This window comes from Oryctolagus cuniculus, chromosome 7 (assembly GCF_964237555.1).
Source record: "Oryctolagus cuniculus chromosome 7, mOryCun1.1, whole genome shotgun sequence".
Lineage (NCBI taxonomy): Eukaryota > Metazoa > Chordata > Mammalia > Lagomorpha > Leporidae > Oryctolagus > Oryctolagus cuniculus.
The window spans coordinates 2062460-2087370 of NC_091438.1; the positions used below are offsets into that span (position 1 = coordinate 2062460).

The window sequence follows — 24911 nt, forward strand, 5'->3', positions numbered from 1 at the left end:
AAAAACAGTTGTCTCATTCTAAGGCTCTCTCCTGAAGGATCTATTCCTTACTCTTTCCTACTGCTTTTCCTTAATTCAACCAATTATCAACTTCATTATCCTTGTTCTCATTTTCATCTCCACCTTATATATATATATATATATATTGATTGTAACCCTGACTTCTCTCTACATTATTTTTGACTCTTTCCTCAGCTACACTGCCTCAACATTCCAGCTTCTACATAGTTCCTAACCTACTGATCCAATTGGCTCACCTAATCCTAACATGTAAGACTCCTGTGGCCTTAATTTAAGTTTCAAAATTCAGATTCCCCACTGCATTTAGAAAAGTTCTCAGACTCAGGAAAACTCAGCCAGAATTCAGAGTCCTCTAGTCTACATATGGTTCTGAAAGCTAGAGATGGCACATAACTAAAATGGAGACATGACCAAATTCCCATATATTACAACCTTTACCATACAGTTTTAAAAAGGCAAAAAAGAATTTACATTTCACCATTTTTGATAGAATCAGCTGAAATAGACTTTGGTAGCTCTGGGGAGTTGAGGGAGGTTTCCCCAGTATACTCCTTCAAACCCACATCTTCTGATAATAGACTTTACTATTTGGCTGAGATAGGCATATAACATAGATGGGTGATACTAGTTTCCTATCCTCTTTATGCTCTGATTGGTACAAAGGTGGGCATGGGACTCAGGATCAATCACATGGTTCCTTGAGTTGACATATTCCATTAATTCAAGAGGGCTGTTCTACTTCAATTTGTAGTTAGCCATGAAGATTACTGTCTAGTGCAGCCAGAGGTCAACTCTCCGGCTGCTTGGAAAAAGTCCACCTAAAGTCAGGAAGCTTCTGTGAGGCCCCACCTTATATATTTCTCAGGTCTTAAAAAATGACCTTACAGCCTCTCCCAGGATTTTATCTTTTCCTGCAAGCCATTTCTCAATTTTAAAACATTTGCCAATCTAGAGAGGCTAGGAATGAGGAGCAATTTTATTTTCAAACCCAGTTAAGTACTGGTTCCTTTACATCTCTTTTTCCTCCAGAAATGTTTTATTTAAGGAATACAAACTTCATGCATTTCATAATTACAACTTTGGGAACATAGTGATTCTTACCACTATACCCACCCTCCCACCACACTCCCACCCCCATCCTCCTCCCTCTCCTATTCCCATTCTTATTTTTCCCTAAAATTTTTTTTTTTTTTTTTGACAGGCAGAGTGGACAGTCAGTAAGAGAGAGAGACAGAGAGAAAGGTCTTCCTTTGCCGTTGATTCACCCTCTAATGGCCACCACGGCTGACGCACCGCACTGATCCGAAGCCGGGAGCCAGGTGCTTCTCCTGGTCTCCCATGGGGTGCAGGGCCCAAGGACCTGGGCCATCCTCCACTGCACTCCCTGGCCACAGCAGAGAGCTGGCCTGGAAGAGGGGCAACCGGGACAGAATCCGGCGCCCCGACCGGGACTAGAACCCGGTGTGCCGGCGCCGCAAGGCGGAGGATTAGCCTAGTGAGCCGCGGCGCCGGCCAAGATTTATTTTCAATTAACTTTATATACATATGATTAACTCTACACTAAGAAAAGAGTTCAACTAAAGGTACAAAAAAAAAAAAAAGGGTTTCTAACAGTCGAGACAAGGGCTGTTCAAAGTTGTTGCATCTCAGAGTGTCACTTCTATGGATTACCTTTTAGGTGCTCTGTTAGCTATCACAGATCAGGGAGAATATGTGGTTGCGACCAGCTTATTTCACTAAGTATGATGTTTTCCAGTTTCATCCCTTTTGTTGTAAATGACAGGATTTCATTTCTTTTAACTGCTGTGTATCATTCCATGGTGTACATATTCCATAATTTGCTTATTCAATCTTGAGTTGACAGGCATTTGGGTCGATGCCATGTCTCAGCTACTGTGAGCTGAGCTGCCATAAATAGAATCAGCATTCTTTCAGATGCTGATTTCTTTTGGTTAGGTAAATTCCCAGAAGTGGGATGGCTGGGTCATATTGTAGGTCTGTATTCAGATTTCTCCATACTGTCTTCCACAGTGGCTGTGCCAGTTTACATTCCCACAAACAGTGGATTAAGGTACCTTTTTGTCAACATCCTAGCCAGCATTAGTTGTATGTTCATTTCTGTATGAAAGCCATTCTAACAGGGGTGAGGTGAAACCTTATTGTGGTTTTGATTTGCATTTCCCTGGTGGATAGTGATCCTGAACATTTTATGAAGTGTCTGTTGGCCATTTATATTTCTTCTTTTGAAAAATGCCTGTTTAAGTCCTTTGCTCATTTCTTAACTGGGTTGTTTTGTTGTTGTTGAGTTTCTTGATCTCTTTATATATCTTGGTTATTAATCCTTTATTGGTTGCATAGTTTGCAAATAATTTCTCCCATTCTGTCAGTTGCCTCTTCATTTTGCTGAGTATTTCTTTTGCACTGTAGAAGTTTCTCAATTGGATACAATTCCATTTGTCAATTTTGGCCTTGATTGCCTATGCCACTGGGGTATTTTCCAAGAACTCTTTGCCTATGCCAATTTGCCTGCACAATTGCCTATGCAATTTCCCCAATGTTCTCTAAAAAGTTGATGGATGGTATTTGGTCATAGATTTAGGTCTTTAACCCATTTTGAGTGGATTTTTGTGTAAGGTGTAAGGTAGGGGTCTAGTTTCATACTTCTGCATGTGGAGATCCAGTTTTCCCAGCACCATTTGTTGAAGAGACTGTCCTTGCTCCAGGAATTGATTTTAGCTCCTTTGTCAAAGGTAAGTTGGTTGTAGACACAGGGATTGATTTCTGGCATTTCTATTCTGTCCCATCGTTCTATCCAACTGTTTTTGTGCCAGGACCAAGCTGTTCTGATTATGACTGCCCTGTAGTATGTTTTGAGTCCAGTATTGTGATGCTTCTGGCTTTGTTGTGTCGAAGGACATTGCTTTAGCTACTCAGGGTCACGTGTGTTTCCATATGAATTTCAGCATCATTTTTTTGAAGATACATTTTTTTGAAAGGCAGAGTTAGAGAGGCAGAGAAAGACAGAGGGGTCTTCCATCTGCTGACTCATTCCCCAGATGGCTACAACTAGGCTGCAATCTGAAACAAGGAGCCTGAAGCTTCCTCCACGTCTTCTATGCGGGTTCAGGGGCCCACTGGCTTGGGCCATGCTCCATTGCTTTCCCAGGCCAGACAGAGATGGATCAGAAGATGAGCAACTGTGACGTGTACCAGTGCCCATATAGGATATCAGCACAAGAGGCAGTCTTACTCACTATGCCACAGCACCAGCCCCTCCGCATCATTTTTTCTGTATCTGAGAACAATGTCCTTGGTATTTTGATTGGTATAGCACTGAATGTGTATATTATTTTTGTTAGTATGGACATTTTGATGACATTGATTCTTCCAATCCATGAACATGGAAGATTTTTCCATTTTTGGGGTCTTCTTCTGTTTCTTACTTGAATATTTAGTAATCCTAATTGTAGAGATCTTTGAATTCCTTGGTTAAGTTTATTCCAAGGTATTTGACTTTTTTGTAGCTATTGTGAGTGGGATTGATCTTAAAAGTTCTTTCTCAGCCATGGCATTGTCTGTGTATACAAAGGCTGTTGATTTTTGTGCACTGATTTTATATCCTGCTATTTTACCAAACTCTCCTATGAGTTCTAGTAATCTCTTAGTGGAGTCTTTTGGGTCCCTATATATAGAATCATATCATCTGCAAACAGGGGATAGTTTGACTTCATCTTTATTGATTTGAATTCCTTTTGATTTCTTTTTCTTGCCTGATGGTTCTGGATAAAACTTCCAGGACTATATTGAGTAGCAATGGTGAGAGTGGGCTCCGGATCTCAGTGGGAATGCTTCCAATTTTTCCCATTCAATAGGACGCTGGTTGTGGGTTTGTCATAAATTGCCTCGTGTTGAGGAATGTTCCTTCTAAACCCAATGTGCTTAGAGTTTACATCATGAAAGGGTGTTGTATTTTGTCAAATGCTCTCTCTGCATCTACTGAGATAATCATATGATTTTTGTTCTTCAGCTTGTTAATGTGATGTATCACAATGGTTGACTTGCAAATGTTGAACCATCCCTGCATACAAGGGATAAATCCCACTTGGTCCAGGTGAATGATCTTTCTGATGTATTGCTGGACTCAATTGGCCAGAATTTTGTTGAGGATTTTTGCATCTATGTTCATTAGGGAAATCGGTCTGTAGTTCTCTTTCTCTGTTGTATATTTTCAGGTTTAGGAATTAAGGTGATGCAGGCTTCATAGAAGGAGTTTGGGGAGGATTCACTCCCTTTCAATTGTTTTGAATAGTCTGAGAAGAAATGGAATTCGTTCTTCTCTAAATGTCTGGTAGAGTTCAGCAGTGAAGTCATTCAGTCCTTGGATTTTCTTCGCTGGCAGTCTTTATTAATGATTCATATAATTCCTCGAAATCATGTTTGTAGGTTGAAATGTTCATTTTTAGTACATATCTTCCCCTCTCACATTTTGGTAGAAGAAGCAAGACAGCATTTGAACACTGCATCTGGAAGTATCCTTAGCAAGACCATTAAGTTCATTTCTTAAACAACAGTATGGCCAAACTTATCACCAACTCACAACAGGGCTTTTTCTCCAATTTCCAATAACATGTCCCCTCTTTCCTTTAAACTCCCACCAAAAGCCTGCTAGAGGCCCTTAGAGCTTCTACTAATGTTCTAATTGAAAGTCTGTAGGCTCTCATTCTCACTCTTCTCTAGACCTTTCTGGCTTCTGCCTACCTTTCTGTCCCAAACTCAAGGCCACATACTTTAGGTTTTGTTATGTGAGTCTCACTTCTGGATTTTAAAAATATGTATGTTATAAGTTGCTGTTTGGTAAACAAACACAAAACCAAGTAGCTTAAAACAGTAACAATCCTTTATTTTACTTACACATCTGCAATTGTACAGAGCTCAGGAAAGAAGGCTTACCTGCACCCCATGTGGCATCAGATGGGTGACTTGACTGGGAGAGATCCATTTCCAAGATGGTCTACTTATATGGCATGGAAGTTGAGGGTAACTGCTGGCTGGAGCTCAGCTAGGGCTATGGGCTAAGGCCTCAGTTCTTTCCATGTGGGTTTCTCCATGGGCTGGTTTCTGAGAGTGGGTAGCTCAATAGGACTAAACAGAAGTTGCATCATCTTTTATGATCTAACTTTGGAAATAACATGGAATCACTTGCAGTATAGACACAAGTCCATCTAGATTCAAGAAGCAAAAACAGAGATCCACCTCTCTGTGTGAGGCAAGTCCTGAGCACATTGTAAGGAAAGCATGTGGGATGGGAGATAAAAATTACATTGAACACTGGGATAACAGTCAGTCCTTTACAATGTGGGGCATAATGTGAACCTAAATAGCAGTTTTCCTGCTTTAGCTTAATCTGGAGCAGTAGTTCTTAAAGCTTTGTTGATAGACCAATTCTAATTCAAGACTAAAGTTCCAATATACATAGCAAAATGAGAAAAAATAACATAAAATTCTATAATAAAGCTTAATGTTTTCAGTTAAAAGACTACAGCCATACATTGAGATTACATCTCCCCTTATTTCTGCTGCTAAAGCATCTTTTTAAAAGATTTGTATATTTATGCATTTATTTGAAAGGCACAGTGACAGAGACAGAGAAACAGAGAAATCTTCTGTCTGCTGTATACTCCTCACATCATGATAGTAGTTGGGGCTGGGGCAGACCAAAGCCAGAGCCTGGAACTCCATCCAGGTCTCCCACATGCGTGGCAGAGACTCAAGTACATTAACCATCATCTGTTGTCTTCCCAGGTACACTAGCAGGAAGCTGGATCAGAAGTGGAGTACCCAGAACTCAAACTGATACTCTAATATGGGATTCAGGAGTTCCAAGTGGTGTCTCAACACACTTCACCACAATGTCTCTCCCTAAAATGTCTTTTATTAAACTATAATGATAGTAGTTACTTAGCACATCAATTCAATCATCTCCCTTTTCTTTATGCTTCTCTGATCAATTAATTACAAAAGTCTAAGGAACCACTGTCTACAAGTTATCATAACATAGTCTAGGTTTTGATTGACTATATATTGAATACCGTGGAGGCTTTCTTAATCTACTACTATATACTTTTTAAAATTTTTTTATTTTTATTTATTTATTTATTTTTGACAGGCAGAGTGGATAGTGAGAGAGAGAGACAGAGAGGAAGGTCTTCCTTTTGCTGTCGGTTCACCCACCAATGGCACCACGGCTGGCGCGCTGCGGCCGGCGCACCGCGCTGATCCGAAGGCAGGAGCCAGGTGCTTCTCCTGGTCTCCCATGGGGTGCAGGGCCCAAGCACTTGGGCCATCCTCCACTGCCTTCCTGGGCCACAGCAGAGAGCTGGCCTGGAAGAGGGGCAACCGGGACAGAATCCGGTGCCCCGACCGGGACTAGAACCCGGTGTGCCAGCACCGCTAGGTGGAGGATTAGCCTAAGGAGCCGCAGCGCTGGCCAACTATATACTTTTAAATAGTAACTACTCTTGGATGTTCAGAAAAAGTCATGCAGCTACCTCTTAACTCTCCTCTGAATATACCTATAATTCAATGCAACAAAAGGTAAAAAGAAGTAGCATGTCTCTCAAAACACCCTAAAATTATAGATCCATAGATATAAATAAATGTAAGGATCCTCACATCAAAGGGATCTTTAAAGTGAGATCCAGGAATGCCTTAATAATTGTGAGGTTCACATGCCTGAAAAGTCAACGTGGCATTCAGTATGAAGGCTTAGGAAACGAAGGTCAGAAGAGAAACTAGACACGGAGTCCTAATGTTGCCTGTGTGTGTAGCAGTTCTGCTGGAAGAACTGGAGTTGAAGGGTGCACTGGCACAAGCAAGATATGCAGATAAGCTTTGGAAGTCATTTTTATAAAGGTGAATGAGTCCCGCAAGTGAATGAAAAGTTACTGAGTTCTATGACTATGATAGTACTAAAAGAGATTCACTCAACTATAATTTACTAACTTAACATCTTACAGACACTTGGAATACAGTTAGAAGAGTAAAATGCTATCTACAAAATGCTCGTAATTATTATGTAATGACCAACATGTGAGCAATTAAATAAAATGCAATATGAGACTATTAGCACTATGAATGCCCCAAAGAAGGAAGGATTAGTTCTTTGTAATATTGAAGATATGGAAGGTCATGGAGTAGAGAATTAAAGATTGCTTCACCAAGGGTCAGGACTGAATTTTGAGAAGTTCCCACAGCTGTGGGCAAGAGGAAGCAGAGTAACTGGTGAAGGAGAGAAGCTGTGTATATAAAAGCAGAAGAATCCGGATTGGCATAAAGGTGTGCCAATACAAGGAGTTTTAAAAATATACTATTAGTATATTACTGTATCAAAGGCTTTCAAAATTTCAGGATAAAGATTCAGAGATAAAGAACGAGAAGGAGGTTTATTTTGTACTAAAGGTCTCCAAAAATGCCTTGGTCTTATTTAGGAATCTTTGAAATACAATCTAGGAATCACTCCCTAAGCAACAAGAACACACACCTGTAAAGTAATGTGCTCAAGATCAAGACTCATGAACAACAAATGGCACCTGGTCTCTTCCCAAATCATTGCAGTGTGAAGAGCAGTGGACTTCTCATAATGAACTGTAGTAAGAGCATGGCAAGCCCAGCTGTTCTTGGTACTACTCCAAACACTCCCACCAGATCCACCAAGAAGGGGAGGAGAGTTAACTGCCCTATTCCAGCATGGCAAGCCCAGCTGTTCTTGGTACTACTCCAAAAACACCCACCAGATCCACCAAGAAGGGGAGGAGAGTTAACTGCCCTATTCCTTTGCTTTAATACAGTTGGAAGCGGAATTCCTAGTCATTAAAAAGATTTCAAGACTTAAAAATCTGGGAGGCAGGGTTATATCAAAACCCACAGTGGAGAAAATGTCAACTGACAAGGAATGACTGCATTGCTTGCTTCTTTTCTCTGCCTCCCTATAATGACAGCCCAGCTTTCAGGCTAGTACAAAGAAGGGAAAGTCATAAGAACAAGGAATAATATTTTAAAATCTAATATTTTCTTTTCTATAAAACTTTTCCAAAAAGTACAGCACAATAGTAGGTTCAGGGATTTGATGAACTAAACTTGATAAAAGGGCTTTTCAAATCACCAATATGAAATAAACTAAGACATTTTAAAACAGGGAAAGATAAAACGGGACAGAAGCAAAGAAAGTATGGAGTCCAGATATCTATCTATCTATCTCTATATATATGTATATGTAGTGAGAACCACAGAATAGCGGAAATCTTCTAAATGTAAAGCTATACAGATTTGTGCTTGTTAAAGTTACAAAGAAGTCAAAGATAAACAAGGGTTTTACTCAGAGACTGTATCTCACCTTAAAGGTGAATTTGGACATAAAAAGTAGTAGTTATAACCAGAAGATCCTGAGCCAAACAAAATTTAATATACCCTTACTCCAGAATGTAATTGAATAGATTTCCTTTTGAGAGAGAGCAATTTTTCCCCCAGAACTACATATATGTGTCTTTTTAAAATAAACTTCATTGGTTGAATGGAATGTCCTGCCTCAATTATACAGAAAATTATTAGATTCTCTAGGTAGTTTTAAAGTCTCCATAAAGATCTTTATGAGCGACTTTTTTACTGAACTGCTTTCCTCTGGGAGTACATGGAACTCACAGGGGGCTGTGCTTAGAGGAGAATCAAGTCCACAGTCTGGATAAGCATGTTGAACAGGAGAAAACAAAACAGGGGTAATTGAATTTTGTACCCGTACATTTTTATAAAACCCCACATCTATTGTCTTGCTTTCTACTGGCATGAAAAGGTTTATTTTTACAGATACTAAAAGAAAATGTGGCCTTGTACAAAATAAATGCTCAATAGAAGGTATAATCTTGACTTTTCTTCTGACCCAGGCTTAGATTACAGATTTGGCACTTTTCACTTGACCTGAAAGGAAGCAGATTTTAAAGTTACATTTAATTAGCTTGCAATATGAAACAAAACAAATTCCACTGTTTAAAACAATGGAGAATAAATCAGTATGTTCCAGTCTGAAACCGTCACTAATTAAACCCTGGTGTTGTTGATCTATCCGTTCCAATATTCCCTATCCTTTCTCTCTCTCTCTCTTTTTAAGAAAGCTTTATTTATGAATACAAATTTCATAGGTACAACTTCAGGAATATAGTGGTTATTTCCCCCATAACTGCCCTCCCACCCCCACTGCTGTTCCACTTCCATCTCCCTCTCCCATTCCATTCTTCATTAACATTCGTGGTTTTTGGTTTTTTGTTTTTTTGACAGGCAGACGGGACAGTGAGAGAGAGACAGAGAGAAAGGTCTTCCTTTTTGCCGTTGGTTCACCCTCCAATCGCTGCTGCGGCCGGCATATCACGCTGATCCGAAGCCAGGAGCCAGGTGCTTCTCCTGGTTTCCCATGCGGGTGCAGGGCCCAAGGACTTGGGCCATCCTCCACTGCACTCCCGGGCCACAGCAGAGAGCTGGCCTGGAAGAGGGGCAACCAGGACAGAATCTGGCTCCCCGACCAGGACTAGAACCCGGTGTGCTGGCGCCGCAAGGCCGAGGATTAGCCTAGTGAGCCACTGCGCCAGCCAAGATTAGTTTTTAAATAACTTTATATACAAAAGACCAACTCTATACTAAGATTTCAACAATTTTCACACACAGACACCCACACACACACAGAGTATAAAGTACTGTTTGAGAACAAGTTTTATGGTTAATTCTCATAGTACAACTTAATAAGGACAGAGGTCCCACATGGGGAGTAAGTGCACAGTGACTCCTGTTGTTGATTTAATAATTAACACTCTTATTTATGACATCAGGGATCGCCTGAGGCTCTTGACATGAGCTGCCAAGGCTATGGAAGCCTCTTGAGTCCACAAACTCCATCAGTATTTAGACAGGGTCATAAGCAAAGCAGAAGTTCTCTCCTCCCTTCAGAGAAAAGTACCTCCTTCTTTGATGGCCCCTTATTTCCACTGGGGTCTCACTCCCAGAGATCCTTCATTTAGAACATTTTTTTTTTTGCCACAGTGTCTTGCCTTCCCATGCCTGAAATGCTCTCAAGAGCTTTTGAGTCAGATCTGAATGCCTTAGAGATGATTCTGAGTGCCGTTCAGGGCGTTTGTCATGCTAGGCGTCTGCTGAGCGGCCTGCTTCCCATGTTGGAACATTCTCTCCTTTTTTAATTCTACCTATGTTATTACCTGACACTTGATCTTATTTATATGATCCCTTTGACACTTAATCCTATCTATATTATCAATTACACACTGAACATGATCACTTTAACATGTAAGATGGCATTAGTAACACCCAGCTTAATGGGATTTGGGAGTCCCATGGCAAGTTTTTAGCTTTACCCTTAGGGCTAAGTCTGTGGGAATGTGTGCAGAACTGTACAGCTCCTCCCTCTCATATTACCACTCTTATTTTTTTTTACTGGGATCTATTTTCAACTGACTTTATACGCCTATGATTAACTCTATGTTAAGTAAAGAGTTCAACCAATGGTATTAAATAGAAAAAATAAAAATACTTTTAAAATAAAATAAAATAATAAATTATTCCTTGACAGTCAAGACAAGGGCTGTTCAAGTCATTGCTTCTCTAAGTTTCAATTTCACTTCTACGGGTTACCTTTTAGGTGCTCTGTTAGTTATCACAGATCAGGAAGAACATATGGTATTTGTCCCTTTGGGACTGGCTTATATCACTAAGTATGATGTTTCCCAGATTCATCCATTTTGTTGCAAATGACCACATTTCATTTTTTTTTTACCACTGTGCAGTATTCCATAGAGTACTTATCCCATAATTTCTTTATCCAGTCTTCCACTGACAGACATTAAGATTGATTCCATGTCTTAGCTATTGTGAATTGAGCTGCAATAAACATGGGTGTTTACTGATTTCACTTCCCTTGAGTAAATTCGGAGCAGTGGTATGACTAGGTTGTGTGGTAGGACTATATTCAGCTTTCTGAGGTATCTCTAAACTGTCTTCCATAGTGGTTGTACCAGTTTCCATTCCCACCAATAGTGGATTAGGTACCTTTTTCTCCACATCCTCGCCAGCGTTTGCTGTTTGTTGATTTCTGTATGAAATCTGGGGCCAGCACTCCGGCACAGCAGGTTAACACCCTGGCTTGAAGCACCAGCATCCCATGTGGGTGCCGGTTTGAGAGCCGGCTGCTCCACTTCCAATCCAACTCTCTGCTGTGGACTGGGAAAGCAGTAGAAGATGACCCAAGTCCTTGGGCCCCTGCACCCACGTGGGAGACCTAGAAGAAGCACCTGGCTACTGGCTTTGGATCGGCGCAGCTCTGGCCATTGTGGCCAACTGGGGAGTGAACCATCAGATGGAAGACCTCTTTCTCTCTCTCTCTCTCTCTCTCTCTCTCTGTGTAACTCTGACTTTTGAATAAATAAATAAATCTAAAAAAAAAAAAAAAAAGAAAGTCAGTCTAACTGGAGTGAGGTGAAACCTCTTTGTGGTTTTGATTTGCATTTCTCTGACGGCTAGTGATCCTGAGCATTTTTTCATGTGGCTGTTGGCCATTTGGATTTCCTCTTTTGAGAAATGTCTGGTGAAGTCTTTTGCCCATTTCTTGACTAGACTGTTTCCTTTGTTGTTGTTGAGCTTTTTGATTACTTTATATATTCCTGTTATTAATCTTTTATCAGTTGCACAGTTTGCAAATAATTTCTCCCAATCTGTCCGTTGCTCTTTTCTTTCCTGTTTCTTTTGCAGTACAGAAACTTCTCAATTTTATGTGATCCCATTTGTTAATTTTGCCTTTGACTGCCTGTGCCTCTGGGGTCTTTTCCAATAACTCTTTGCCTGTACCAGTGTCTTGCAGAGTTTCCCCAATGCTCTCTATTAATTTGATGGTATCGGGTTGCAGTGTTAGGTCTTTAATCCATTTTGAATGGATTTTTGTGTAAGGTGTGAGGTAGGGGTCCTGCTTCATACTTCTGCCTGTGGAGACCCAGTTCTCCCAGCACCATTTGTTGAAGAGACTGTCCTTGCTCCAGGGAATGGTTTTAGCTCCTTGGTTGAATATAAGTTGGTTGTAGATGTTTGGGTTGATTTCTGGCATTTCTATTCGGTTCCATTGGTCTATCCATCTGTTTTTGTACCAGTAACAGGCTGTTTTGATTATAAATGCCTCTCAGTATGTCTTGAAATCTGGTAATGTGATGCCTCCGGCTTTGTTTTTGTTGTATAAGATTGCTTTAGCTATTCAAGGTCTCCTGTGTTTCCAAGTGAATTTCAGCATCATTTCTTCTGAATCTGAGAATGTCTTTGGTATTTTGATTGGTATGGCATTGAATCTGTAAATTATTTTTGGAAGAATGGACATTTTGATGATACTGATTCTTCCAATCCATGAACATGGAAGATTTTTCCATTTTTGGGGTCTTCTTCTGTTTCTTACTTGAATATTTAGTAATCCTAATTGTAGAGATCTTTGAATTCCTTGGTTAAGTTTATTCCAAGGTATTTGACTTTTTTGTAGCTATTGTGAGTGGGATTGATCTTAAAAGTTCTTTCTCAGCCATGGCATTGTCTGTGTATACAAAGGCTGTTGATTTTTGTGCACTGATTTTATATCCTGCTATTTTACCAAACTCTCCTATGAGTTCTAGTAATCTCTTAGTGGAGTCTTTTGGGTCCCTATATATAGAATCATATCATCTGCAAACAGGGGATAGTTTGACTTCATCTTTATTGATTTGAATTCCTTTTGATTTCTTTTTCTTGCCTGATGGTTCTGGATAAAACTTCCAGGACTATATTGAGTAGCAATGGTGAGAGTGGGCTCCGGATCTCAGTGGGAATGCTTCCAATTTTTCCCATTCAATAGGACGCTGGTTGTGGGTTTGTCATAAATTGCCTCGTGTTGAGGAATGTTCCTTCTAAACCCAATGTGCTTAGAGTTTACATCATGAAAGGGTGTTGTATTTTGTCAAATGCTCTCTCTGCATCTACTGAGATAATCATATGATTTTTGTTCTTCAGCTTGTTAATGTGATGTATCACAATGGTTGACTTGCAAATGTTGAACCATCCCTGCATACAAGGGATAAATCCCACTTGGTCCAGGTGAATGATCTTTCTGATGTATTGCTGGACTCAATTGGCCAGAATTTTGTTGAGGATTTTTGCATCTATGTTCATCAGGGAAATCGGTCTGTAGTACTCGTCCTCTGTGTCTTTTTCAGGTTTAGGAATTAAGGTGATGCAGGCTTCATAGAAGGAGTTTGGGGAGGATTCACTCCCTTTCAATTGTTTTGAATAGTCTGAGAAGAAATGGAATTAGTTCTTCTTTAAATGTATGTTAGAGTTCAGTAGTGAAGCCATCTGGTCCTGGGCTTTTCTTTGTTGGGAGGGCCTTTATTACTGATTCAATTTCTGTCTTGGTTATGGGTCTGTTTAGGTTTTCTGTGTCTTCATGACTCAGTTTAGGTAGGTTGTATGTGTCCAGGAATCTGTCCATTGCTTCTAGGTTTCCTAGTTTGTTGGCATACAGCTGTTTGTAGTAATTTCTCATGAATCTTTTTATTTCTGTCGTGTCTGTTGTTACATTTCCTTTTTCATCTTTAATTTTCTTGATTTGGGTCTTCTCTCTCCTTTTCTGGTTAAGTAGGCCAATGGTGTGTCAATTTTGTTTATTTTTTCAAAAAACAGCTGTTCATTTTGCTGATCTTTTTTGTATTGGTTTTTGTTTGTTTGTTTCAATTTTCTGTATTTCTTCTCTAATTTTAATTATTTCTTTTCTCCTACTAGTTTTGTTTTGGTTTGCTGTTGTTTTTCCATATCCTTGAGGTGCTTGGAGAGCTCATTTCTTTGGTTGCCTTTCCAGTTTCTTGATGTAGCCACCTATTGCTATAAACATTCCTCTTAACAATGCTTTTGCTGTATGCCACAAATTTTGGTATGTTGTATTGTTGTCTTCATTTACTTCCAAAAATTTTTGATTTTTCTTTTGATTTCTTCTATGACCCACTGCTCATTCAGGAGGATGTTGTTCATTCTCCATGTGATTGCCTATGATGTAGAGATTCTTGAGTTGTTGATTTCCAGCTTCATTGCATTGTGGTCCAAGAAGATGCATGGTATGAATTTGATTTTTCTGAATTTGCTAAGATTTGCTTTGCGGCCTAGCATGTGGTCAATCCTAGAGAAAGTTCCATGTACCGGAGAGAAAAATGTGTATTCTTGTGGCTATAGGGTGGAAGGATCTGTAGATATCTCCTAGGTCTATTTGGTCTATGGTGTCGATAAACTCGAGTGTTTCCTTGTTGTTTTCCTTGTTAATTACAGTTTTACAATTTTGTGAAAATACTGATGATCACTGAATTGTACCCTTTAAAAATGGGGGGAATTTAGGTTTTTCAAGATGGCAGGTTAGGGATCAACATCCTGAGCTGGGCTAGCAAAATAAAGGGGGAAAAGTGTCAGAAGTACACTCTCAGGGGAGAACTGGAGAGGAAGCTGCACTGGAAATCCTACAAGAGGAAGAGCAATGCTGTGGATGTGTGTGGAGGGTGTGGACGTATGTGGAGGGTGCAGGTGGACAGCATGAACATGAACAACTGCAGAAGCTGAGAGCCAGAGCAGGAGGTGGCTTGGTGGCCACTTGAAGACAGAGGTGAGACCAGACTGCAGCAACCCATGGCAATACAGCTGGAGGGAGAGTGTGACTGTCTGGACTGGAGCCCTGGGGGCTAGTAGTTGCTAGCGGTTGCCCAGGGACCCAGTGGAAGTAGAGGGGGCAAGTGTATCTCTCCCCAAATTCCCCACAACAGCACACACTGCCAGGCTGAAGAAGGGCAGCACCACTTTGGATTTTGCAGCTTCGGAAGCCTAGGTGTGCACACACAGCAACTGGCTGAGACAGGACACGTTCTCAGCAGTACTGACAGCAGTGGCAGAGAGAGAACAACATTTGTCCAGGGACACCTCTGTGGCTTAGCAGGTAAAGCCACCGCCTACAGTGCCAGCATCGCATATGGGCACCTGTTCGGGATCACGCTACTGCACTTCCGATCCAGCTCTCTGCTGTGGCCTGGGAAAGCAGTGGAAGATGGCCCAAGTTCTTGGACCCCTGCACCCATGTGGGAGACCTAGAATAAGCTCCTAGCTTCTGGTATCAGATTGGCTCAGCTCCAGCCGTGGCGGCCATCAGGGGAGTGAAAACACTGGATGGAAGACCTCTCTCTCCCTCTCTCTCTCTACCTCTGTCTCTCTGTAACTCTTCCATATAAATAAATAAATCTTTTTAAAAAATTGGCCAGTGGCTCTTGTGTACGTGTGTGATCCGGAGATTGCAGAGGAGGGAACAATGTGCAGTCCCCACTGCCTTTGAGCCTGGCTGGGAGGTGGCTGGGCACCCACATAGAACTGTAAGGTACCCCCAGCCTCCAAGGATCAAGACGCCTAGGTGGGCCAGCGCTGTGACTCACTTGGCTAGTCCTCCACCTGTGGTGCTAGCATCCCATATGGGCGCCGGATTCTAGTCCCGGCTGCTCATCTTCCAGTCCAGCTCTCTGCTGTGGCCCAGGAAGGCAGTGGAAGATGGCCCAAGTGCTTGGGCCCTGCACCCCATGGGAGACCAGGAAGAAGCACCTGGCTCCTGGCTTTGGACTAGCGCAGCGCCGGCCACAGCGGCCATTTGGGGGATGAACCAACGGAAGGAAGACCTTTCTGTCTCTCTCTCTCACTGTCTAACTCTATCTGTCAAAAAAAAAAAAAAAAAAGACACCTAGGCAGAGCTGGCTCGAGGAACATCTGCCTCTCTGTTGACTAGGCAGACTGGCAGGGAAAAGCCAAACCTCTGCACATAGCAACTATGGGAGCCTTGTGTGCTGAGACCACAGGGACTCGGTGGTCATGTGAGAAGGTGCAAGGTGTGGCTGGGGCTCAGGGCAATCATGCTCAGAGCTGCAAGGTAACTGTGGCAGAAACTGCTCATAGGGAGGATGCACGGATCAAGTGTATGGTTTATATGGTGGCACTGATGACGTTGAACACACTGGGGGCTAACACCCAGGCATTACTCAGCTTAGAAGAGAGGAGGTGAGGGGGTGATCACACCAACAGAGGTGATCATTCCCCTACTTCTGAAAACAACATGCTCAACTTACCATGCTCAACACGAGAGTTATCCTGGGTACTTGCCCCTCCTACAGCACTGAGCAGGGCTCCCTGGCCACATCTCCCACACCTCTTGGTATTCACTGAAAGTGCAGACATTCCACTAACCCACAGAAGCATAGCTCAAAGATAAAAGCCATCAAAGAAAAAAAAATCAGCTCCACAAATTCCTAAAAACAAATTGAAGAAACAAGAATAAGGAAGATGGCTGGCACCGCAGATCAATAGGCTAATCCTCTGCCTATGGCACCAGCACACCGGTTCTAGTCCCGGTCAGGGCGCCGGATTCTGTCCCGGTTGCCCCTCTTCCAGGCCAGCTCTCTGCTGTGGCCCAAGAGTGCAGTGGAGGATGGCCCAAGTTCTTGGGCCCTGCACCCACATGGGAGACCAGGAGAAGCACCTGGCTCCTGGCTTCAGATCAGTGCAGTGCACCAGCCACAGCATGCTGGCCACAGCGGCCATTAGAGGGTGAACCAAAGGCAAAGGAAGACCTTTCTCTCTGTCTCTCTCTCTCTTACAGACTTTCCACTCTGCCTGTCAAAAAAAAAAAAAAAATAAGGAAGACACCATGACCTCCCCTAAAGAACACAGCATTTCAATATTAGAATTTGAAGATGAAGAGATTAAGGAAATACTGGAAATGGAATTAAAAAACTTGATGATAGGATTACTCAAAATCAATCAGTAGCAAATCTATGAACTAAAGAATACCATAGATGACATGAATGAAAATATTTCTCATGAAATTGAGATTTTAAAGAGAAATCAAAATGAAATATTAGAAATGAAGAATTCAATAAATCAAATAAAAAATGTAATGGAAAGCCTTTAACAGCAGACTTGGCAAGGCAGAAAAAAGAATATCTGAACTAGAAGACAAATCTATGGAAACTCTACGGTCAGGCCAAAAAGGAGAAAGAAGTAAGAAGAAAGAAAAAAGAAAGAAGAAAGAGGAAAGAAGAAGAAGAAGAAATTAGGAAATGTGAAACAGTGTTGGAAATTTAAGAGATATGGTCAAACGACCAAACATACGGGTCTTAGGAGCTCTTGAAAGTGTGGAAAGAGAGAATGGACTGGCCGGCGCCGCGGCTCACTAGGCTAATCCTCCGCCTTGCGGCGCCGGCACACCGGGTTCTAGTCCCGGTCGGGGCGCCAGATTCTGTCCCGGTTGCCCCTCTTCCAGGCCAGCTCTCTGCTGTGGCCTGAGAGTGCAGTGGAGGATGGCCCAAGTCCTTGGGCCCTGCACCCCATGGGAGACCAGGATAAGTACCCGGCTCCTGCCATCAGATCGGCGCGGTGCGCTGGTTGCAGCGCACCGGCCGCGGCGGCCATTGGAGGGTGAACCAAGGGCAAAGGAAGACCTTTCTCTCTGTCTCTCTCTCTCACTGTCCACTCCTGCCTGTCAAAAAAATTAAAAAAAAGAGAGAGAATGGACTAGAATAGAAGGCATATTAGTGAAATAATTACAGAAAACTTTCCACGTTGGAGAAATAAAGGGACATCCAACTAGAGGAAGCACGTAGAAGTCCAAAGAGACATGACTAGAAAAGATCTGCACTGCAACACACTGTAGTCAAATTTTCCACAGTAAAACATAAAGAAAAGATTCTAAAATGTACACAAGAGAAGTTGCAGATTACTTTCAGTAGATCTCCAATTAGATTCACAGAAGACTTCTCATCAGAAACACTACAGGCTAGGAAAGAATAGTGAAATATAGTCCAATACTTAAGGGAAAAAACTGTCAATCCAGAATACTGTACCCTGCAGACTCTCATTTATGAATGAAGGTGGAATAAAGACCTTGCATAACAAACAGAAATTGAATTGGTCACCACTTGCCCAGCCATACAAAAGATGTTTAAGGCACACCACATACAGAAATACAGAAACATGGTCTTCACTATGAAAGAAGGTAAAGACAAAAAATCTCCAGTAAAGGTACAAATGAAATCCAAAGTAAAAAATAGGAATATTTATTGGAAAATGCAGGGCAAAGTCATTACTTATCAACAGTCACGTTGAATATAAATGGCCTCAACTCTCCAGTTAAAAGACACAGACTGGCTAAATGGACTAAAAACAAAACCCATCTATTTTCTGCCTAAAAGAAACATATCTCACCAAGAAAGATACATGCAGACTGAAAGTGCAAGGATGGAAGAAGATATTCCACGCTAACAGAAAGCAAAAAAGGGCAGGTGTTGCCACCCTAATATCAGATAAAATAGGCTTTAACACAAAAAAAAAAGACAAAAAAGGGCACTATGTAAAGATTAAGGTTTCAATTCAGCACATAGATGTGACTAAAATAAATGTATATGCACCTGATTACAGGGTGTCTGGCTATTTAAAAGAAATGTTAATGTATCTAAAGAAAGACATAGATTCCAACAAAATAGTAGCGAGGCTTTTTTTTTTTTTTTGACAGATATAGTTAGACAGTGAGAGAGAGACAGAGAGAAAGGTCTTCCTTTTGTTGGTTCACCCGCCAAATGGCCGCTATGGCTGGCACTGTGCTGATCTGAAGCCAGGAGCCAGGTGCTTCTCCTGGTCTCCCATGTGGGTGCAGGGGCCCAAGCACTTGGGCCATTCTCCACTACCTTCCAGGCCAAAGCAGAGAGCTGGACTGGAAGAGGAGCAGTCGGGAATAGAACTCGGTGCCCATATGGGGTGCCGGCACCACAGGTGGAGGATTAACCAAGTGAGCCATGGTGCTGGCAATGGACAGAAAAACTAGACAGAAAATCAACAAAGAAGCAACAGAGCTAACGAAAACACCAAATGGATCTAACTGATCTCTACAGAACTTTTCACCCCACAGTTGCTAGGCCATAAAGCAAGTCGCAGCAAAATCAAAAAAAATCAAAATCATATCATGCATCTTCTCTGACCACAATGGAATGAAGCTGGAAATCAACAACTCAGGAATCTCTAGAACATATGAAAACACATGGAGACTGAACAATGTGTCCTAAGTGAATAGTGAGTCATGGAAGAAATCAAAAGGGAAATAAAAAAATTTCTGGAAATGAATGCAGATGACAATACATCATGTCAAAACTTATGGGATACAGAAAAAGCAGTGTTAAGAGGGAAGTTTAGAGCAATCAGTGCCTACCTGAAGAAACTAGAAAGGTAGCAAATAAATGAACTATCAATGCATCTCAAGGACCTAAGAAACAACAACACACCAAACCAAAATTACCAGGAGGAAAGAAATAATCAAAATTAGAGAAGAAATAAACAAAATTGAAACCAAAAGAACAATACAAACAATCACTGAAATGAAGAGCTGGATTTCTGAAAAAAAAAACAAATTGATACAACACTAGCCCAAGTAACCAAAAAAGAAGAGGGAAAAGACCCAAATCAATAAAATAAGAGATAAAAAAGGAAATGTACAACGGATACCACAGAAATAAAAAGAAGCATCAGGAATTACTACAGAGATATATGGCAACAAATTGGGAAACCCAGAAATGGATAGATTCCTAGACACATACAATCTATCAAAATTGAGTAATGAAGACATACAAAATCTAAACAGACCAAAACCAAGATGGTAATTGAATCAGTAATAAAGACCCTCCCAATAAAGAAAAGCCCAGGACCGGATGAATTCACTGCTGTATTCTACCAGACATTTAAAGAAGAACTAATTTCAATTCTTCTCAAACTATTCTAAACAATTGAAAGGGAGGAAATCCTCCTGAACTCCTTCTATGACACCTGCCTCACTTAATTCCTAAACCAGAAAAAAAAAATACAACAGAGAAAGAGAACTATGCACCAATATCCCTGAAGAACCCAGATGCAAAAATCTTCAATAGAATATTAGTTAATTGACTCCAACAATACATTAGAAACATCATTCACCCAGATCCAGTGGGATTTATCCCTGGTATGCAGGGATGGTTCAACATTTGCAAATCAATAAATGTGATAGATCACAAAACAAAGAGCAAAAATCATATGGTTGTCTTAATAGATGCAGAAAACTTTTGATAAAATACAACATCCTTTCATGATGAAAACATTAAGCAAATTGGATTTAGGAGGAACATTCCTCAACACAATCAAGGCAATTTATGACAAACCCATGGCTAGCATCCTATTGAATGCCCACTCTCACTATTGCTATTTAATATAGCCCTGGAAGTTTCAGTCAAAGCCATCAGGAAAGAAAAAGAAATCAAAGGGATATAAATTGGGAAGGAGTAAATAAAACTATCCCTATTTACAGATAACATGATCCTATATATAAGACATTCAAAAGGATGGATATAAAGTCAACACAGAAAAATCACTACTATACACAGACAATGCCACAGCTGACAAAGAACCTTGAGGATCAGTCCCATTCACAATAGCTACAGAAAAAATTAAGGAGCCAGCACTGGGGTGTAGTGGGTGGAGCTACCGCTTGCAGTGCCGGCATCCTATAGGGGCGCCGGTTTGAGTCCCAGTTGCTCCACTTTCAACCCAGCTCTCTGATTTGGCCTAGGAAAGCAGTTAAAGATGGCCCAAATCCTTGGGCCCCTGCACCCACATGGGAGACCCCAAAGAGGCTCCTGGCTCCAGATCGGTGCAGCTCCGGCCATTACAGCCAATTGGAGAGTGAACCAGTGGATGGAAGACCTCTCTCTCTCTCTCTCTCTCTCCCTCTCTCTCTCTCTCTCGGCCTCTCCTTCACTCTCTGTGTAACTCTGGCCTTCAAATAAATAAATAAATCTTTTTTAAAAAGCATTAAATACCTTGGAATAAATTTAACCAAGACTTCCAGGATCTCTATGATGAAAATTACAAGACACTAAAGAAAGAAATAGAAGAAGACATTAAAAAAATGAAAAATCTTCCATGTTCACAGATTGGAAGAATCAACATCATCAAAATATCCATACCACCAAAAACAAGATACGGATTCAACGTGATCCCAATCAAAATACCAATGACATTCTTTACAGATACAGAAAAAATAATGCTAAAATTAGTATGGACCACACAAAGGGCCCTGAATAGCTAAAGCAATCTTATACAACAAAACAAAGACACAGGCATCACAATATCCGATTTCAAGACATATTACTGTGCAGTTATAATCAAAACAGCCTGGTACTGGCACAGAAACAGACTTGTAGACCAACAGAACAGAACAGAAACTCCAGAAACCAATCCATGCATCTACAACCAACGTTATCTTTGACAAAGGAACTAAAATCAATCCCTGGAGCAAGGACAGTCTCCACATGCAGAAGTATGAAAGTAGACCCCTACCTTACACCTTACACAAAAATCCACTCCAAACAGATCAAAGACCTAAATCTACTACCCAATATCAGAGAACATGGGGGAGACTCTGCAAGATATTGGCATGGCCACAGACTTCTTGGAAAAGACAGCAGGAGCTCAAGCAATCAAAGCTACAATTCACCAATGGGATTACATTAAAATGAGAAGCTTCTGTACTGCAAAAGAAACACTCAGCAAAGTGAAGAGGCAACTTACAGAATGGGAGGAAATATTTGCAAAATATAAAACTGATAAAGGGTTAACATCCAGAATCCATAAAGAACTCAGGAAACTCAACAACAACAAAACAAACAATACAATTAAGAAGTAAAGGACTTGAACAGGTATCTTTCAAGAGAGGAAATTCAAATGCCAACAGACATTTGAGAAAATGCTCAGGATCACTAGCCAACAGGGAAATGCAAATCAAAACCACAAACAGGTTTCACCTCACTCCAGCTGAATGGCTCACAATACAGAAATCAACAAACAACACATGCTGGTGAGGATGTGGGGGAAAAGGTACCCTAATCCTCTGTTGGTGGGAATGTAGACTGCTGCAACCACTGTGGAAGGCAGTATGGAGATACCTCAGAAATCTGAATACAGACCTACTGTACGATCCAGCCATCCCACTCCTGGGAATTTACCTAACCAAAAGAAATCAGCATCTGAAAGAGTTATCTGTACCTCCGTGTTCACTGCAGCATAATTCATAATAGCTAAGATATGCAGTCAACCGAGATGTCCATCAACTGTTGACTGGACAAAGAAATTATGGTATCTATACACTCTGAAGTACTAGGAAGGAAGGAAGGAAGGAAGGAAGGAAGGGGAAATCCTGTTTTGCAACAAGATGGATGCAACTGGAAAGCATTACACTTAGTGTCATAAGCCAGTCCCAAAAACACAGATATCAGAAGTTTTCCCTGATCCAATAGAGAACCTGAAATGTAATGAATCAGAGTGAAATGGACATTTTGAGATTCGATGACTGTTTACAGCCCTGTCTCTTCTGTTCCAGAACAGTGTTGTTGTTGGTTTTTTCTTCATACTATTTGTTGAACACTTTTACTTCATGTAGGGTTAACTATACAATCATTAAGTAAACTGAAAATAGATCTTTGTAAAAATTAAGAGTGGAAATTTAAGAGGGAGGATTAAGACAGGTTGCAGCATGGGTGGGAGGGAGGATGGGGGAATTATCACTACATTCCTAAATCCGTATATATCAAATACATGAAACTTGAATAACTTAAAAGAATTTTAAAATACATAAGTAAATAAAGATTAAATTAAATGGGGGAAATTAATGATATGAGAATTATGTGTTTATAATGCTATTATTTTAAAATATTTGCATGCCTGCCACCAATATTCTGGTATGTGAACCTCCTCAATCTCAGGATGGTATTCCCACAATCGGCTTTCCCCCAAATTTAATTTATACTACTGAATATGCTTTTTCAACTTCTGCCACCCTATCTCCAGAAAGGCATAATAATTGTATAAACTGTAATGACTGATCACAGTAATACTAAGATTAGTATTAGGTATTCTCTACAGAAGGAATTCAGTTATTATTAGCAGCTATCAATTCTAAAACTAACAATGAAACCAGGGAGCTATATCATGAGTTAGTGTTCATAACAAGGTTAATGACTACTTAACGAGGTTGTTCCAGTATCTCAAAAATAACAACACTGAACCTGATTTTCATTTTTTTCTGACATTCAAATCACTTTTCATCCAATACTTACGGGGTGTAGCCATTTTTGTGAGGATAGGAGTCACAATATCTTCTAATTGTTGTCTCTGCTCAAAGAGCTCATTAATAGAAGCATCCGCGTGCGTTTCCAGCCATTCATTTTTTGCACGGCATGCGTTGAGGATGGTGTTCTAGGGACAGAAATCAACAGTTTACTTCCCACTTATTTATTAAAAAATAAAACTCCATAGTGTATCTAATTCTGTGATGATGGAAATATATATATTTCTATCTGTATTGTCCAATTCTGTAGCCATTGTATATATAGCTTTTTTTTTTTTTTTTTTGACAGGCAGAGTTAGTGAGAGAGAGAGAGAGAGACAGAGAGAAAGGTCTTCCTTCCGTTGGCTCACCTCCCAAATGGCCGCTGCAGCCGGAGCGCTGAGCTGATCCGAAGCCAGGAGCCAGGTGCTTCTCCTGGTCTCCCACGCGGGTGCAGGGCCCAAGCACTTGGGCCATCTTCCACTGTCTTCCCGGGCCACAGCAGAGAGCTGGACTGGAAGAGGAGCAGCGGACAGAACCGGCGCCCCATCCGGGGCTAGAACCAGGGGTGTCGGCGCCGCAGGCGGAGGATTAACCTAGTGAGCCTCGGCACCGGCCATATATATAGCTTTTAAGTATTAGAATGTGGATGGTATGACTAAGAAACTGAATTTTTAATTTTATTGAATTTTAAATAATTCTACTTTAAATAGCCACATGTGACTAGTGGTTACTGCATCGGACAGCACAGCTATAACGTTAGTGGGATGTCAGAATACTAAAACTCACCACAAAGAGTCATAAAGCCTTAGGGCAGTCTACACTCTCTCCCTAATATTTATTTTCACTGATCCCTGTGACAAAGAGAAGTGCTTCCAAAGGCTGGCAAAGAATTGGATGGTGTGAACTCTGTGTAATTAAGTAAATAATGCTGGGGCTGGCACTGTGGCGGAGGTTAAACTTCCACCTGCGGCACCGGTATCCCATATGAGGTGCTTTTTATTTATGCCAGGAAAATTTCGTTTTGCAGATCTAATGGCTCCAATAGCTATTCTAAAAGAATTTTGCCTATATTTTGTTTCACAAGAGATAATGGAGTATTTTATAAGATATAGGTGCTATATGTAACTGATCAAGTTCTTAGACTTAATGATGTCTTTTTTTAGCAATACCTAATTCTTTTCATCTACTTTATGAGTCACAGAAAATTCACAGAGTATCCTGTATAAAAATGCAAGAAACACTTGAAACCAAAACATTTGTGACACCTTAAGCATGTTTTTTAAATGTACATCCTAAGCATCAAACTAGTCCATAGGCTAGAAATCATAGTTGTGATAAGCTAGCTTTACAATAATTATCTTTACATTTGTTTCTTGTTTCTCATTATGTAAAATTTGATAATTAAAATTAGCCATATACATATACAAGTACACTAAAATACATAATGTACATCTAGGTTGTGATTCAACATACTGACATAACAAAACAAAAAGTACTATTAACACAATTTCTGTGTCTCTGTCCTGTCTCATTACCTGCCGGCTTCCAAGAGATAACCTCAATGTGTGCTTAACCCTTTGCTATTTAATAGTTGTATGTCACTATGTAGGCATCCTTAAACAATAGAGGGACA

The 24911-nt window shown here is 40.8% G+C and overlaps 1 protein-coding gene across 6 annotated transcripts in view; it reads right to left on the reverse strand.

The window, feature by feature from the left end:
• Positions 1-4900: 4900 nt before the first annotated feature.
• ANKRD45 (ankyrin repeat domain 45) overlaps positions 4901-24911 on the reverse strand; it is a 79610-nt gene continuing 59599 nt past the window's right edge. For all 6 annotated transcript variants that reach the window (XM_070077134.1, XM_070077137.1, XM_070077138.1 and 3 more), the window contains 2 exons: positions 23286-23424; positions 4901-8991 (listed from right to left, as the gene is read on the reverse strand). In XM_070077134.1, coding sequence (XP_069933235.1) covers positions 8960-8991; positions 23286-23424 — 171 coding nt within the window. In that variant the 3' untranslated portion in view covers positions 4901-8959. The remainder of the gene's footprint in view (positions 8992-23285; positions 23425-24911) is intronic.